This window comes from Oryza brachyantha, chromosome 11 (assembly GCF_000231095.2).
Source record: "Oryza brachyantha chromosome 11, ObraRS2, whole genome shotgun sequence".
Taxonomy (NCBI): domain Eukaryota; kingdom Viridiplantae; phylum Streptophyta; class Magnoliopsida; order Poales; family Poaceae; genus Oryza; species Oryza brachyantha.
This window is the reverse complement of record NC_023173.2, coordinates 4,037,103-4,052,003: the sequence shown is the minus strand read 5'-3', so window position 1 is coordinate 4,052,003 and position 14,901 is coordinate 4,037,103. Positions and strand designations below refer to the sequence as shown.

The window sequence follows — 14,901 nt, the reverse complement described above, 5'->3', positions numbered from 1 at the left end:
TGGAAACGCTGTTCGATCTTGTTAGCAGGAGCTACGAACTTTTTTATTTTTTAAACATTTTTAATAAATAATTTTATTACTAAACCTTAAAAGAAAAATATTTTTACTGTATAAAACTTTTGATCACAACATTAACATTGGCGTGTCAATATAACGCTGCCACGTAGAGTTTTTGTCGTTCCACCGACACCGGTATGATAACACTATCAAGATAATGTTGTCTTGCCATGTCATGTTCTTACGCTAAAAATGTTTTCTGAAGTGTAGTAATTAAATTATTTATAAAAACGTTTAAATTTTTTTTTAAAAAAATCAGGAGCTAGCTACGCGTGGGACCAGGAAAAGGCAAACTGGCAAGTGGGCCCCCACGCCGGGGCCCACCTCATCGCCTCCCCGCCACGTCTTTGCGCCTGGCGTTGCATGTACACCTCACAAGGCTCGCGTCGCGCGAGCTCACTCCCTCCCTCCTCCTCGACCTCAAAAAAACAAAAAACAAAAAAAAAAGAAAAACAAAACAAAACAAAATCACCCCGCTCGTCTCGTGCGGCGGAGGCGCGCGCTCTCTCTCATGGCGGCGTCCACACCCCTCACGCCGCTCCTCCACCGGCGACGAGCGAGCATCGGTGGCCACCGGCGCGGCGGCGCGAGGGCGTTCGTCGTCGTCGTCGCTGCGGCGGCGGCGGGTGGGGGTGGCACGCCGGACGCCGAGCCTTCCCCCGCGGCGGCGGCGGCGGGGCAGGGGAAGAAGAAGACGGTAGACACGAGGATCCACTGGTCGGACCCGGACGAAGGGTGGGTTGGCGGGAACGCCAAGAAGGGCGGCGGCGACGGCGGCGGCGGCCGGAAGAAGGAGCCGTTTGGAGCGAGGTTCGCCGACCTCATCAACAACCCGTCGGAGTCACACTACCAGTTAGTTTTTTTTGTCTCCCATCTATGCATGTTTCTTAGTTTCCTTTCATAATTGAAACAAATTTCAAAACGGACTTGAATTTTGAACAAACTAAAATTGGATAAACCTCAGAGTTTCCAACCCGTATGAAAAAAATTCATCCGAGTCACACTACCAGTTGACTGCAAAATTCACCTGTCCAAGTCACACTATCAGTTGACTGCTGCTTCATGTGCATACTAACGGATGAATCGATAAATTGGCATGCTTCCTTGAACTTACTCCCTAAATTTCTTTTATTCGACGCCGCTAACATTTGAGTACATTCTTATTATTTAATAAAATACATACTTGTTAACTATTATTTTGATTAGGCTAATTACTAAATACAACATGACTTAGGCTGCGTTCGAAGTAGGATGTTGCAAAAGCTGATTAGCAGCACGGAAAACGATAAACATAATTAACACATGATTAATTAAGTATTACTTATTAAAAATTTGAAAAGTGGAGTTATTTGATCTTTTAGAATAATTTCTATATAGAAAATTTTTGCACGAAATATACCATTTAGTAGTTTGAAAAGCGTGCTAACGGAAATCGAGAAGTAATCTATCTCAACATGGTAAATCGAACGCAGCCTTATAATTTTGCATATTTACACAAATAAAATAAATAAGAGTAACGATTAAATATAAATCCAAAAGTCTAACTGTTTCGCATAAAAAAACTGAGAGACTTGCATTTTTTGCTGCTCGTTGGTGAGCATTGAGCTTGTAAGCATAAGAAAAAAACTAAAAAGAAAAATCAAAACTAATTTTGCAGTTGAGTTTGTTTTAATGAAGTTTGGTTTTCAAAATTTGTTTCTAAATCACGAAGAACATGTATATAAAAGTTAAAAGTTCTACTATAAATTATTTTGTAACTACTATAAGCTACTCCCTCTAGTTTTATAATTATTGTCGCTGTTGTTAAACTTTTAAAACATTGAATATTAATAACTTTAAATATTTAGTTTGAAAAACACTAAGAGAACATATGATAGTCATAAAAAGTAATTTAATAAAAGTAAACATTTGTTTACTTTTTTATATAATTTAATAGACCATTATGGTCAAAATGGATTTAAAAGATCGTATCATTGCCAAAACGACAAGATTTATCAAACTAAAGAAAGAGTATTTTGTTTACTATATCTATTTAGATGCATGTTCCTTATAATATTGTTCTTAAAACCATTTTCTAATTTTATAATAGTTCATTCATTAATTCGTACGTGAAATAATCATCAGAAATCACTCACTATTCAGCCCTTCAGCAAAAAAGGGCAACTCTAACATAACAAATTCAAAAACATACTTTGAACTTTGGACAAACTCCAAACAAAATCTCAAAAATTTTCCACCGGTGTAAAAATGTTAATAATTCCAGATTCCTGGGAGTGGAGGCGAAGGCGGACATCGAGGAGATAAAGGCGGCGTACCGGCGGCTGTCGAAGGAGTACCACCCGGACACGACGGCGCTGCCGCTGAAGGCGGCGTCGGAGAGGTTCATCCGGCTGCGGGAGGCGTACAACGTGCTGAGCCGGGAGGAGAGCCGGCGGTTCTACGACTGGACGCTGGCGCAGGAGGCCGAGAGCCGCCGCCTGCAGCAGCTCCGGTCGCGCCTCGAGGACCCCTACGAGCAGGACATCCAGAACTACCAGTCCGTCCCCGACATGGTCGACCGCCTCGGCGGCAAGAACATGAAGCTCAGCGACCAGGCCATGACGGCCCTCACCATCGACATCGCCATCATCATCTTCTGCGTCCTCTGCCTCATCTACGCCGTCTTCTTCAAGGAGCAGTACTAACTAATACTTCTAGACCACTACACCAATATGTTGCTAAACTTCTTTATACCAGGAACAACACCTACAGGTTTCAGGTACATATATTCTCCCTACTTATTTATCATTTCTTAGATGATTTGTAATGCGAAACAGGTGCTGCACTGCTGCAAGCTAGGAATCACAATCACATTGGTAAATAAAATGTCTCGATGTTCTATATTTTTTTTCCACAAAACTGGATTGCTGCAGTGTGCCTGTGGGAAGTCCTTAATCGGCTTATTGCAACAACAAGTATGAACCTAAATGGGTAAAAAATTTTACCAAACAGGACATTTGGGTCATGCACTCATGCTATACTATTCCCTTCATGTTAAATATGGAAGAAAAGGAAAAATGGTAATCCCCTCTGTAGTTGAAACTCTTGGTACAGGATGTGAGTCTCTAATCTTTTACGAACTGTCGCACTCGATGATCTTGACAACAGATGAATCACCAATCTTCTGGAAAATGATCAGTCTGTCAAAAGGCTTTAGCATACCGACCGAGCGACCATAGTTCTGTGCAAGTTTTATCCCGTACTCTTCCTTGGTGAGCCCACCAGTTTCAGCCTGTTACAGATAGAGTCCGCGCATACACAGTTATCATTTTTGTACAAGTGCAAGATAAGAAACAACCCTATTGCCGCTTAACATTGCAAAAAAACAGAAAATGAAGTTGCCTCTAATATTAGCAATTGTGTATACCTCCTCAGTACTCCCCATCAAAGGGTAGACACCTCTTACCGCAAAACATTGCCTTGCCTGAAAGTGATATAGAAATTGTCAAATAAGTTTGCATATTCTGTTTCACATGAACAAAAGACGTGGAACCCAGACTAATACGATATATGTACATGTTACTTACCTGAGTTGTGCCATAAGAACGCCACTTTGTTGGATCAGAACCCTCACGTGGAAAGACAACTGCCAGCACTGGCATTGGCGGCTTGTACTTAGCGACTAACCTGCAGACAGAATGCATAAAGTCAATTAATAGCACTTGAATGCTGGAAACTTGAAAGGAGGTAATTTCAGAGCACCTAGCAGCTCTCCCTGAGAAAGTGAACACAAGAATTGCAGCAGCTTTTACTTTCATTGCAGTGCGAACCTATAAGTGAATGGATTATCACCATAAATTCTAGATACAAAAGTTGCATCTGATCCAAATGAATTAAGAGTGCTTACTGCTGAAGATGCCACAGATTCTTCATGGGGCATTGCATCACCTACATGCTTCATTACTTTCTTGAAGTGAACCAATTGGTTATACACAGACTCAGCCTACAAGCATTTACCACTGATCAGTCAAGAACATCAGATGGCTGTTGCAATATTGATGAACAGAAAGATACATACCTCTGCACATATTCTCCCCACAGTACTCACTGCATCAACTGGATAAGGGCCTCGATGTGTCTCCGCACCAAGCAAAATACCATCAGTCCCTACCATTTGAGTAGAGTATAAGAGAGAGTAACAATTTTGTCAAGTAGCTGTATTATAGATTTATAGTACATGTTTACAGACCATCTAGGACAGCATTTGCAACATCAGTTGCCTCTGCACGTGTTGGGCGTAGATTGTCAATCATGCTGTCCACAACTCTAGTGATGATCACAGGTTTGCCAGCAAGATTGCATTTCTTAATAGCTATTTTTTGGGATAAGAACACCTGAAATGCCAAGACTGATAGGTCATGGTATGAATCAAGGCATGAAATCATGATATTTTTCCAAATTATGAGGTCTACCAGATAAGAATAAACCACTTGAATGGCAAATTGATAAGCAATTGAAGGCAAGTTTTCACATCACAATAATGAAGATATTCTTGTAACTGCATTTCTATGTGAATTAGCTACTATTGACAAGGCATCATGAATAGAATGAATATTCACCTCTTAATCAGCATGCTTTAGGATAAACAGTGTGCAACTTTTTTTTTTGTGGGGGGCGGGGGGGGGGGGGGGGGTGAGAAGAAAAATATAATTACATCTTCAGGAGGAAGGTCAATTCCCAGGTCACCCCGTGAAATAATGATGCCATCAGCTTCTTGCAGAATTTCATCAAAATGATCCAAACCCTATAAACAAATTCACAATGCAGTTAATTGTAAAATAGGAAATGAAAAAAAAATGACAATAGTATTTTCATAGAAGCACCCTAAATACCTCAGTATTTTCAACCTTGGCGTATATCTGTGTGTCTTGAAGGTCATGAGATTGCAAAAAGGATCTAACCTGCATGCCAAATATATGCAATGCAAGGATCAGCAGTGTCGCAAAACTTTATTATATATATCAAGACCTCAGATGCTTAGATCACATGAACAAACAGCTTATAATGATAGGGGAAACATGTGGTCACAAGTACATGGAGAGCTAGTAACGCCATATTTACGAAATAATAGGCAAAATCTAAAAACAAATAATAGTATGCTGTTATTCTTTGTCTGCAATAATGCTTGTGAAATGTTGTTAATATTTCCCCACATAATTAACTGTAATGTGGGTATGCTGTCAATTGCTGTCAACATAGATGCCCCTTCAATAAATCCAACAGTTCAACTGGCTGAGAACTTGCATCAAAAGCTTCTTGAAACTTTCGTGAGTGAAAACTATAACCTAAAAATACTCAACAAAAAACTGAATGAACCATATAAGGAAATCAAGAAACAGATAGATGATTAACTGAATGAATTCAAGTGCAAAAGTGGCATCAGCAAAGAAAACTCACCTCCCTGACATCCTCGGCAGAGCGGGTATGGGAAAGTGATATAATGTCAACACTGTTGCGTAGTCCCCAAGTTGAAATGACCTATTGCAAGAAAACTGTACTTAGGAATTTCGGGAAGGCACAGATAAATATAATTGCATCAAAACAGAATTATGCATAAGAATGTACCTTTGAATGCAATATGTCAAATATGCAACTTGAGAGAATGATATGATAATCTTGAAAGAAAATTCTCTTTTAATCGTTTTGGATGTTGACATGGTCAATTGATCTATACAATCCATTGGCGCCAAATATTTCTTAATTTTAGCAAAGCCTATTAAAAGTTTGGTGGCTTGAAACTATGGAAGTTATTTTAGTCTACTAATCAATCTATATGATTTCTATATGACTAATCCATATATTCCTTAATAGATTGATTGTCAAAGGCATAAAAGGTTGAGCATGAAGGGAAAAAAGAACAGCATGCTAGAATGCACTATGACAGGTATTTTTACATGCAGCAAAATTAATTGACATTTGCAATATTTTAACTATAATGGCATGATCAACATATTGGTTCTTTCTGAACAGGCAATAGTTTTGACTGGTTGAAAATTGGCAAGCCAAAAAAAAAAAAATTTCAAAAGAAAAGCATAGGAAACAATGCATTCCTTTAGAAATTCTCCTTCCATTTACACAAAAGTTTCTAGACAAAGCTATTCTGTTAGCTACATGTAACATGCGAAAATTTTCAAAAAAGAATCTGCAATGTAAATGTAAATAAGCCTGGTGGTTCAGCATACCTCTTTATCATAATCACTTAAAGTTGGTAAACTGACATGGGCTTTCGAAACATGCAAAGTGAACATTGGGCCCGCAAGTGTAGCTGTATTCGTCACAAGACATTCAACATCTTCACCAGAGGTTTCCAGAACCTGTAAATTACAGCACATAAGGAGATGTAACGAAAAGCATGAACACGAATAAATACAAATTTGCACACCTCAAGCCATGAAGACGTCGTTTCACTTCCTGTGAAAAGATATTGGCCAATAAAAAGAGTATCACCCTTCTTTACATCCTGTATTTACACAAAAGGAACAATTGACTGTGCAATATTTTAAGAATGAAGGTTTCTGAAGTAGAAGAATAAAAATTTAAGACAAGTTAACAGATATAATTGAATAGACAAAACAACCCTTAATTCTTGCACAAGTACACATTAAAATTATGTTAATTCAGCTTCTTGCATGAAGTCACACGAAATCGAAAGATACCCATCAATAGAAAATCATATGATAAATGTTGCAATATGGCATGTATAAAAAGTAATATTATAGCTCACATCTTAATTTTCCAATACCGCTCACTTACTTTTGCAAGATCACCAAACTTAATGGGCAAGATTTCAGAAGAGGGAGCTTTAGAAATATCTGATGTTATAGTGACATGATCTCCAGCTTTCAATTCAATTGGTCCACCAGTTGAATTGTGAACTTGAATTTCTGGACCCAGTGTATCCAACATTACCTATATATGTATTAAAATTAGTTAGAAGTTAATAGGACATGCCTCTCAGTGACAATCTTAAAAGTATAAATAAAAAAGAGCATCACAGAAAGACGTAAAGCCAAAGAAAACTAAATAACAAAAGGAATGATCTTTCAAGCACGTAGATTTGTAAGTTGTGATCACTTAAAAATTGGGGCATGATGACAGATTGTCAACAAGATAGGTCTCCAGAACACCACATATTGAAGAATAAATGTCATTCCAACTTAATCAATCAGTACGATATCAGGGAGTATCTTTTTAAAAAATATAATCCAACAAGTAAATTAGCATAAATATAAGCAACATAAATCTCTGCATGCATTAAGCAGTACAACATATATCTCAAACGCAGAAATTTGGCAATGTTTAGTTTTCTACTGATAAATCATTATCCAGAGGTTCAAGTCAAATCTATTGGAATGATATTCAAATGGAATTAAGAAATGGAATCTTCGGTTGAGGTATGTCTCAAAGAGAGACATGCCAGGAAACATTTTTATGCAGCTTTTGCACATAACATCATAAAGCATTTGACAAGAATTAAATAAATAGGAACAGGGAAACATAAAGGTATCTCAAGAAAGACGTACTGTAGGCGGGATAGTGGCTAGTCATTGAAAAAAGGGAACGATTACATATCCAAGCATTTACAAATGCCCATGAAGATGAAAATGAGTTCACAGATGCTAATGAAAATGTAGTTGATGCTAAATATTGAAACTAAAACCTAAACAATAGAAAGCATATCAAATGGAATGAATGAAACTGATTTTTAAGTAGTAAACTGTAGACATGCCACTAAATCAGTGGTAAGTAAAAATTTGATTGGTAAAGTAACACGAAGGGTCAAATGCACACATTTTCAATATCCTACATTCTATTTGCACAAGCGTATTAAGTTTTTTAAGGGGCTGTTTAGTTCCCAAAAATTTTCACCTAAAAAATCACATCGAATCTTTAGATACCTAAATAGAGTATTAAACATAGATAAAACGAAAAACTAATTGCATAGTTACGTGGTAAACCGCGAGACGAATCTTTTGAGCCTAATTAGTATGTGATTAGCCATAAGTGCTACAGTAGCCCACATACGCTAATGACGGATTAATTAGGCTTAAAAGATTCGTCTCGCGGTTTATAGGCTAGCCGTGAAATTCGTTTTTTCATTCGTGTACGAAAACCCCTTCCGACATCCAGTCAAACGTCCGATGTAACATGCAAAAATTTTCATTTCACCAACTAAACACCCCCCAAGTGAAAAGATGCCGCCAATCATTTCCGGCATGTCGTCAACTTACAGGGCACAGCTTCTTAACATTTTGTGCAGCTTTTCTCAGATTGTTAAGGGTCTCCTGATGATATGTAGCATCCATCCATGAGAAATCAAACCGTGCGACTGCAAAACAAAACATGAAGTGATCATCATCACCACCATTTTTAGTAAAGAAAAGGAAATGACAAACAAATCTAGAGGAGGTCGCTTGCACTAAACCGAGTCCAACCTGCCATCCCAGCAGTGAGGCATTCTTCAATAACCTCAACAGAGTGGGACTGGGGCCCAAGGGTCCCAACAATCTTGGTGAGTGATGGGAATACTTTCTGCAAAGCACAGGACAGCGCGTAAGGGTGATAGCCATCATGCTTAAAACCAATTCAGTGTTACATGTATAAACTGCCAGCTAAACTGCACCAATCCATCCATGCACTAAATCCCCAAACTGCAAATAACACAGAGCATTTGCACATGAGACAACAAAAATCTTTTTTTATAATAAAACTGTGCACGCAACATTAAACCCCAATCCGTCGCATCGCCATGCGTTTACACAAATCGCAACCCAAACCACCAGCATGTTTTTACGAATTACATATCTTGACGAACCGGTGACATTCATCGTGATCACTGATCAAAATAAATTCAGTGTTACATGTAAAATCGTGCAGCTAAAATACACCAGTCACCAATCCATCCACGCACTAAATCCCACAAATTGCAACTAATACAAATCATTTGCACATGAAAAAAAATTAGTCTATTTTTTTTTCAAACTCGTGCGTATCACAGGTAACCGCACGCAACATTAAACCCCAATCGGCGCGTCCCGTTGCGTGTTCACGAATCAACAACCTGAATCACCCGCATGTTTCGACGAAATGCTTCTCATATCTCGAAGAACCCCACGCCTCCCCAGCATACCAAATCAGATCGAACACCGAACCAACCAAACCAAAACAAACGGTCGATCCAGCATCCACCACCGCCCACAGACAAATGTGGGGAGGGCTCGACGCGCGCCACTCCCGCCGCCATTACGCGCACCGAGCACGAGATCGACGGGAGAAACGGCTGGGAGGGAGGAGACCGAAAGGGGGACCGAGCGCGCTTACGGGCTTGACGGGGGTGAGGACGGAGGTGAGGCGGACGGGCTCGTCCAGGAGCATGTTGGCGCCCTGCATCTTCGCGCCCCTTCCTTCCGAGAAGCTTCTGGAAGGTTGGTTCAGGGAAGGGAAGGGAAGGGATCCGCCCCCTAGGGTTTCTTCGACGCCGATCCGCCGCGCGGCCGAATCGAAACGGAGGTGCGAAGGAGGAGGCGGCGTCCGCGAGTCGTGGAGAGGAAGGAAGAAAGTAAGGAAAGGAAGGGCTTCTCGACGGTTTGAAGCGACAGAGGCTACCTGCCTACGGTGGCTTCCATGTGGGCCCATGGTGGTGGGTCCGGGCAATGTATATGCGCGTGGGGACCAGCCCGAGAAGAGCAGCGGGACACGTGGAGCGCTGAATGGGCGGTCAACCAACCCAGGCGGAGGTGGAGCACCGTGGGTGCGTTACTTGTATCGTCTTAGCATGGTTCATCTCTCTTATTTAGGTTGAATGTGGCCTGGCTACGAGGGTACATATACAGCTGTTTGGTTGTTTGTATCAGTATAGTCTAACTGATATAAGATTGTGTCTGGTTACTTGTATCGAAGATACGGTCGAGCAGAGAGCTTGTTTGACTGGTTGCATATACCATTTGTATGGGTAACTATTATATACTTATGATCAATTTACAAAGAAAAAAAATTCTATTATAAACAAAATTACATATATATAAAAATGACATTAAGAAAATATCCTTTAATTAAATCTATGTATTTTTTATCATTTACACCGTCAAATCCATCGGTCACTGTACAGCAACAGCTTCAACAACTCTTATTTGTTTTACCCGGAATGAATTGGATGAACTATGACCGTTATTTTCTATGCAAAAGATGATGTGAGTAAAGCACGTTGAATAACAAATCAAATGGTATAGCTTTGGTGCTGCAAAGCTTGACAATATAAAAATTATTGCTGGTGAGAGCTTAATTACCGTATTAAAGTCAAAAGTGCAATTGTTTTTGAACCGTGGGAGTATCTTTTAATTGCTCCGTTTAACCCTTGAAATATCAATAAACATCTAGGGAGAAAAACACTGTCAATTTGACTATTCAGCAAAACAACCTGATGAAATAGTAGAGCAGTATTACTATTCAGCCGTTCACAATAATGTGATGAAAACACATGGGGGTGGGGGTCAGAACTGACAGTATAATTACTGATGAACTGCAATTGCAGCAGGATAAGCATCTCAACTGATCTGAAAGCTGAAGCTGTTACGCTTTACTGAAACAAGAAGATAGATGCAACTCTGCAACAGAATCAATGTTCTTTGCTAAAGTGCCACAAGTTGTTCTCAACTCATTTCTGACTGCTCTGCTATAATCTGCATCACACAAAGAAAAAATATATCTACTTAATTATCTGAATTGTATTTCACTTTGCGGCAAATTAATCTTTGACATGTGCAAGATGTGCTCCCATGTTTCAGGATTCACAGATCACAACAATCTCCTGACGAAAACACATGATCTTCAGGAGTTCAGAAAACTCACTGTACTCTGCTGAACTTCTGTAGATATATATATGTATTTAGTGAAGATAAATCACTGTACACTAGTTGTCCTTGCTGACACTGATACCTTCTCCGGCGTGCTCCTCGTCGGCGGCGGCGAGGAGGACGACGCGGACGTACTCGACGTCGCTGCCATCGTCGTACGCCGCGGAGGACGATGATCCGTGGAGGCTGTCAGGCGGCGCCGGCGTGAGGAACTGGACGCAGCTGACGGTTTTCATGCGCTCGATGCCGTAGTACATGGCGACTCCGGCGACGACCACGGTGGCGCTGACGACGAGCGTCCTGGCGGAGGTGAGGCACATGATGGTGGTGATGAGCGCGGCGGACGACGAGGGAGGCGAGACGGCCGGGCGCGAGTAGGGGAGCTCGACCCAGATCTAGCGGCGACGACGGCGGGGCGCGAGGGCGGCGGCGACGACGGCCGGGTGCGAGGGGGACAGGGGGCGAGAGGCCATGCGCGCGTGGGGGAGCTCGACCCAGATCTGGCGCAAGGACGGCGACGATGACGGCTGGGCGAGAGGGCGGCAGCGACGGCGACCGCGCGAGAGGGCCGCAGCGGCGACTGACGTGCGCGAATGGGGCCGAGGAAGGTGAGGCGTGCGCGACTCCTCTCGCGCCGCTGCACCCGCGCGTCCCCACCCCTGTACGCTCGCAGCCTGGACGAGGAGAAACGCTCCGTGCGTTTCCCTCGGGCCTGGCTGAGGCGGTTATTTTGCTTTCCACCGGGCCAAGGCCCCGAGAGTAGTACATGCAACCAAACATGTATGAGTTGCACGAGTAGATATAAGAAACCAAACATATCCTGTATTGTGCGGGTGTGAAAAGACATGCTGTCTTGCTAGCTGGGCCGTTGTAAGGGATGCTTAGATGGCAAACTTTTTTAAAAGATCTCACATCAAACGTTGATCGGATATCGGAAGAAGTTTTCGAACATGAATAAAAAAACGAATTTTACAGCTCGGCTGAAAATCGCGAAACGAATTTTTTGAGCCTAATTAAGCCATTATTAGCACATGTTGGTTACTGTAGCACTTATGGCTAATCATGGACTAATTGGGCTTAAAAGATTCGTCTCAAGATTTATTCCACAACTGTGCAATTAGTTTTTTGATTTATTTATATTTAATGCTCCATTTAAATGTCTAAAAATTCGATGTGATGTTTTTAAGAAAACTTTTTGCAAACTAGGCCTAAAACTATGGGCATTCAGACTTTTATTAAACGATAGTAGTAGGACTAGAAGTATAATTTTTAAATACTTTTTTTAATTATTAGAGAATAGATGTCTCAGAGCAAGTTTAGTAGTATAGCCAACTACTAGCTCCAATTTATTTATAGTCAATCTAATAGCCAACTCATATAATAGTTGCCTACAAAACATTAATACATGGTCCCACATGTCATACACATATTTTGTCTTGGAACCTGTGTGTAGCTAGCTATAAATTAGTAGCTCACCTCTCTTCTCTCTCCCTTCTTATCTTTTTAAAATATGCTTATAGCTGACTTATAGCCTGCTATTGTACCTGCTCTTATAGTTTTTCAAGGGCATCCCAAGAGCCCATCTAAATATGGTTATATATATATCTGATTATCTAAAATAGTTTCATCTTTCATATCTGTATGTACTCCATCAGATCATCCATATATGACATGCTCCATATCTCTTTGGAGGATGAAGAGAGAACATCTAAATATAGAGCTCTTCTCTGATATAGATGACATCTAAAAATAAAGGATGTAATATATGTTCTGTTGGAGCTCTATTTTTACCCTTCATCATCTATTTTTAGGATAGATAATGTGATATAAGAGGTGTTGGGATGCTCTAAGAGCATTTTCAACGGATCATCTAAATGTTAATCATCTATATTATTATTTGAATGATCATTAAAATAAATTCTCTCTTTATGTTTGTTATCACTTGAACATAACGTCTATATTCCATCCTTCGTATATATTTTATTAAGGGTTGTTTTTACTTTTAAAAAAAGAGTATACATTTGTAAACAGAAAATAATTTATGAATAAAAATGTTATATACGTGTTCACAGTGATTTAAAAGCAAAAGTTGAAAAATAAACTACGATAAATACATTAAAATCAACTCTGAATTTAAAGTTGAAAAGTTTAAATTTTGTCTTATAAACATAATAAAAGCCAAAAATATGGTTTTAATATTTTGTAAGCACCTACTCTCATGTTATTATTGTTCTCCTCATGTGATTGAATGTTAAAGATATTGGGTGAGAAGAGATTCTCTTTCCAATAAGTAGGATGCATAGTTTTGGAGGAGAGATTCTCTTTCCAATAAGTAGGACGCATAGTTTTGGATGATGGGATAGGGATCTACTGAAGAACCTTTTTTCCTTAACCTACTCTATTTTCAGGATAAACAATGAGATTAATATACGCTGAGAATGCTCAAAGTATATATGGCTAAGCACTTTAGTAGACTTACTAAGTACTAGCATAATAAAAATTTGATCTTTATGCAAATACAAATATTACCTTAGTTATGGCTTATTGAGGCAAACACCTAGTTCATTCTCCCTTAACATAAAATAATGTCATTAAATCTTAAGAAAAGAGTGCCTCTTCCTACTAATAAGACTCAATACTCTCCCCAGTAAGTGTGGGTAAATAATGCCATAACTTAATATTATCTTACATCATTTGTCACAGATATTTATCATAATCATCATACAAACATCAACAATGACTTATCTCGCCAAGAAGGCAGGACTAAGAACTCAATTATTAAAATGAACTTAGCATGTTCTCGAAATAACTAATACGACGGACACCGTTAAAGCGATAGCATAACACAACTTAATTAATATTTCTCTCTTAACATGAAATTGAATAAAAGAATAATTTTAAGCTGCTGTGGAGTCAAAGGGAGAAGTCTTCAACATCGTCTCGTCCACTTCAAACCCTTCACTTACCAACTACTCTTTGTGCCCTTTCAATTCTTGCTGCCAATTTAGACAGTGCTGAATTTTTTAATTTGTGGATTAAATTTTTATAACGTGTTCTTACTAATAAAAAAACTAACTATAAATTTAAGTTATAAAATTTTAATTTTGGCTTATAAGTATAGATATAAGTGAAAAGAGCGAAAAGATGTTGTCTTTCAAGTTAACTCTGGTACGAGCCGATCTAGTTATGAGCTTTGATCTTTTATCTAACCCTGAGATATACATGCACACGAGTTTAAGGCTGCAATATTTGCAGTGCCTTACTACACGTTGAGTTAGCATGGCTTGTGTGCCTCTCGATCCTTCTTAATTCTCTCGGTCTCTCAGTTTTCTCCTGGTACTGTTTTTCACTCTTATCCTTTTATTTTCCTTATATTTAGTCAAAATTAGATTTTACCATCTTAATTTATTTTTTATCCTTGGTCTTATATATATATATATATGTTTTATTCATAAATTATTTTTTGTTTGTAAATATGTTGTTTGACTTTTTTTTATGAAAAAGCCAAACAATCGTCCCTTTATAAAGGGTTGTTTAGATGGGGCTAAACTTTTTAGCCTCATGTCACATCGGATGTTTGGACACTAATTTGAAGTATTAAACATAGACTAATAAAAAACTAATTTCATAAATGAGCCGTAGTCCGTGAGATGAATTTTTTAAAGCCTAATTAATCCATAATTAGAGCATGTTTACTGTAGCATCACATAGACTAATCATGGATTAATTAAGCTTAATAGATTCGTCTCGTGAATTAATCCAAGATTATTGATGGATTTTGTTAATAGTCTGCGTTTACTATTTATAATAATAAGCGTTCAAACATTCGACGACGGAACAAGTGACTACAAATAAATCCCTTGTTCTAAACACCACCTAAGTTTGTTATAGAGATCATAGGACAGTATCTGTGTCCTCATTGTGATAAATCTAACTATTGTGCTATTATCAC

General features: G+C 39.2%; 3 protein-coding genes across 3 annotated transcripts; 1 reads left to right on the top strand and 2 right to left on the bottom strand.

The window, feature by feature from the left end:
* Positions 1 to 486: 486 nt before the first annotated feature.
* Positions 487 to 2,939, top strand: LOC102716077 (NAD(P)H-quinone oxidoreductase subunit T, chloroplastic). The gene is made up of 2 exons (XM_006663237.3): positions 487 to 909; positions 2,321 to 2,939. Exons 1-2 carry the CDS (start codon positions 569 to 571, stop codon positions 2,739 to 2,741), a joined length of 762 nt encoding a protein of 253 aa, XP_006663300.1. The 5' UTR covers positions 487 to 568; the 3' UTR covers positions 2,742 to 2,939.
* On the bottom strand, positions 2,890 to 9,654 carry LOC102699263 (pyruvate kinase 1, cytosolic-like). Its single transcript, XM_006662763.3, has 16 exons — positions 9,418 to 9,654; positions 8,532 to 8,628; positions 8,328 to 8,425; positions 6,850 to 7,005; positions 6,479 to 6,556; positions 6,279 to 6,410; positions 5,494 to 5,574; positions 4,929 to 4,997; positions 4,751 to 4,840; positions 4,286 to 4,430; positions 4,115 to 4,203; positions 3,944 to 4,039; positions 3,799 to 3,866; positions 3,624 to 3,723; positions 3,464 to 3,520; positions 2,890 to 3,328 (listed from the first exon to the last, which is right to left on the bottom strand). Exons 1-16 carry the CDS (start codon positions 9,484 to 9,486, stop codon positions 3,170 to 3,172), a joined length of 1,584 nt encoding a protein of 527 aa, XP_006662826.1. The 5' UTR covers positions 9,487 to 9,654; the 3' UTR covers positions 2,890 to 3,169.
* A 529-nt stretch (positions 9,655 to 10,183) lies between these two features.
* On the bottom strand, positions 10,184 to 11,701 carry LOC121055718. The gene is made up of 2 exons (XM_040528675.1): positions 11,032 to 11,701; positions 10,184 to 10,775 (listed from the first exon to the last, which is right to left on the bottom strand). The coding sequence occupies exons 1-2, from the start codon at positions 11,267 to 11,269 to the stop codon at positions 10,666 to 10,668; spliced, it is 348 nt and encodes a 115-aa protein (XP_040384609.1). The 5' UTR covers positions 11,270 to 11,701; the 3' UTR covers positions 10,184 to 10,665.
* Between the last annotated feature and the right edge of the window lie 3,200 nt (positions 11,702 to 14,901).

Bases quoted from the DNA above. Each gene is read 5' to 3' on its own strand.
- LOC102716077 (XM_006663237.3), top strand. From the start codon at position 569: ATGGCGGCGTCCACACCCCTCACGCCGCTCCTCCACCGGCGACGAGCG. The intron at 910-2,320 runs GTTAGTTTTTTT...TAATAATTCCAG, and splicing joins CCGTCGGAGTCACACTACCA to ATTCCTGGGAGTGGAGGCGA.
- LOC102699263 (XM_006662763.3), bottom strand. From the start codon at position 9,486: ATGCAGGGCGCCAACATGCTCCTGGACGAGCCCGTCCGCCTCACCTCC. The intron at 7,006-8,327 runs GTAAGTTGACGA...ATACATATATAG, and splicing joins ATGTTAAGAAGCTGTGCCCT to GTAATGTTGGATACACTGGG. The intron at 6,411-6,478 runs GTGTGCAAATTT...TGTAATTTACAG, and splicing joins CGACGTCTTCATGGCTTGAG to GTTCTGGAAACCTCTGGTGA.
- LOC121055718 (XM_040528675.1), bottom strand. From the start codon at position 11,269: ATGTGCCTCACCTCCGCCAGGACGCTCGTCGTCAGCGCCACCGTGGTC. The intron at 10,776-11,031 runs GTATCAGTGTCA...TGTGTGATGCAG, and splicing joins CGAGGAGCACGCCGGAGAAG to ATTATAGCAGAGCAGTCAGA.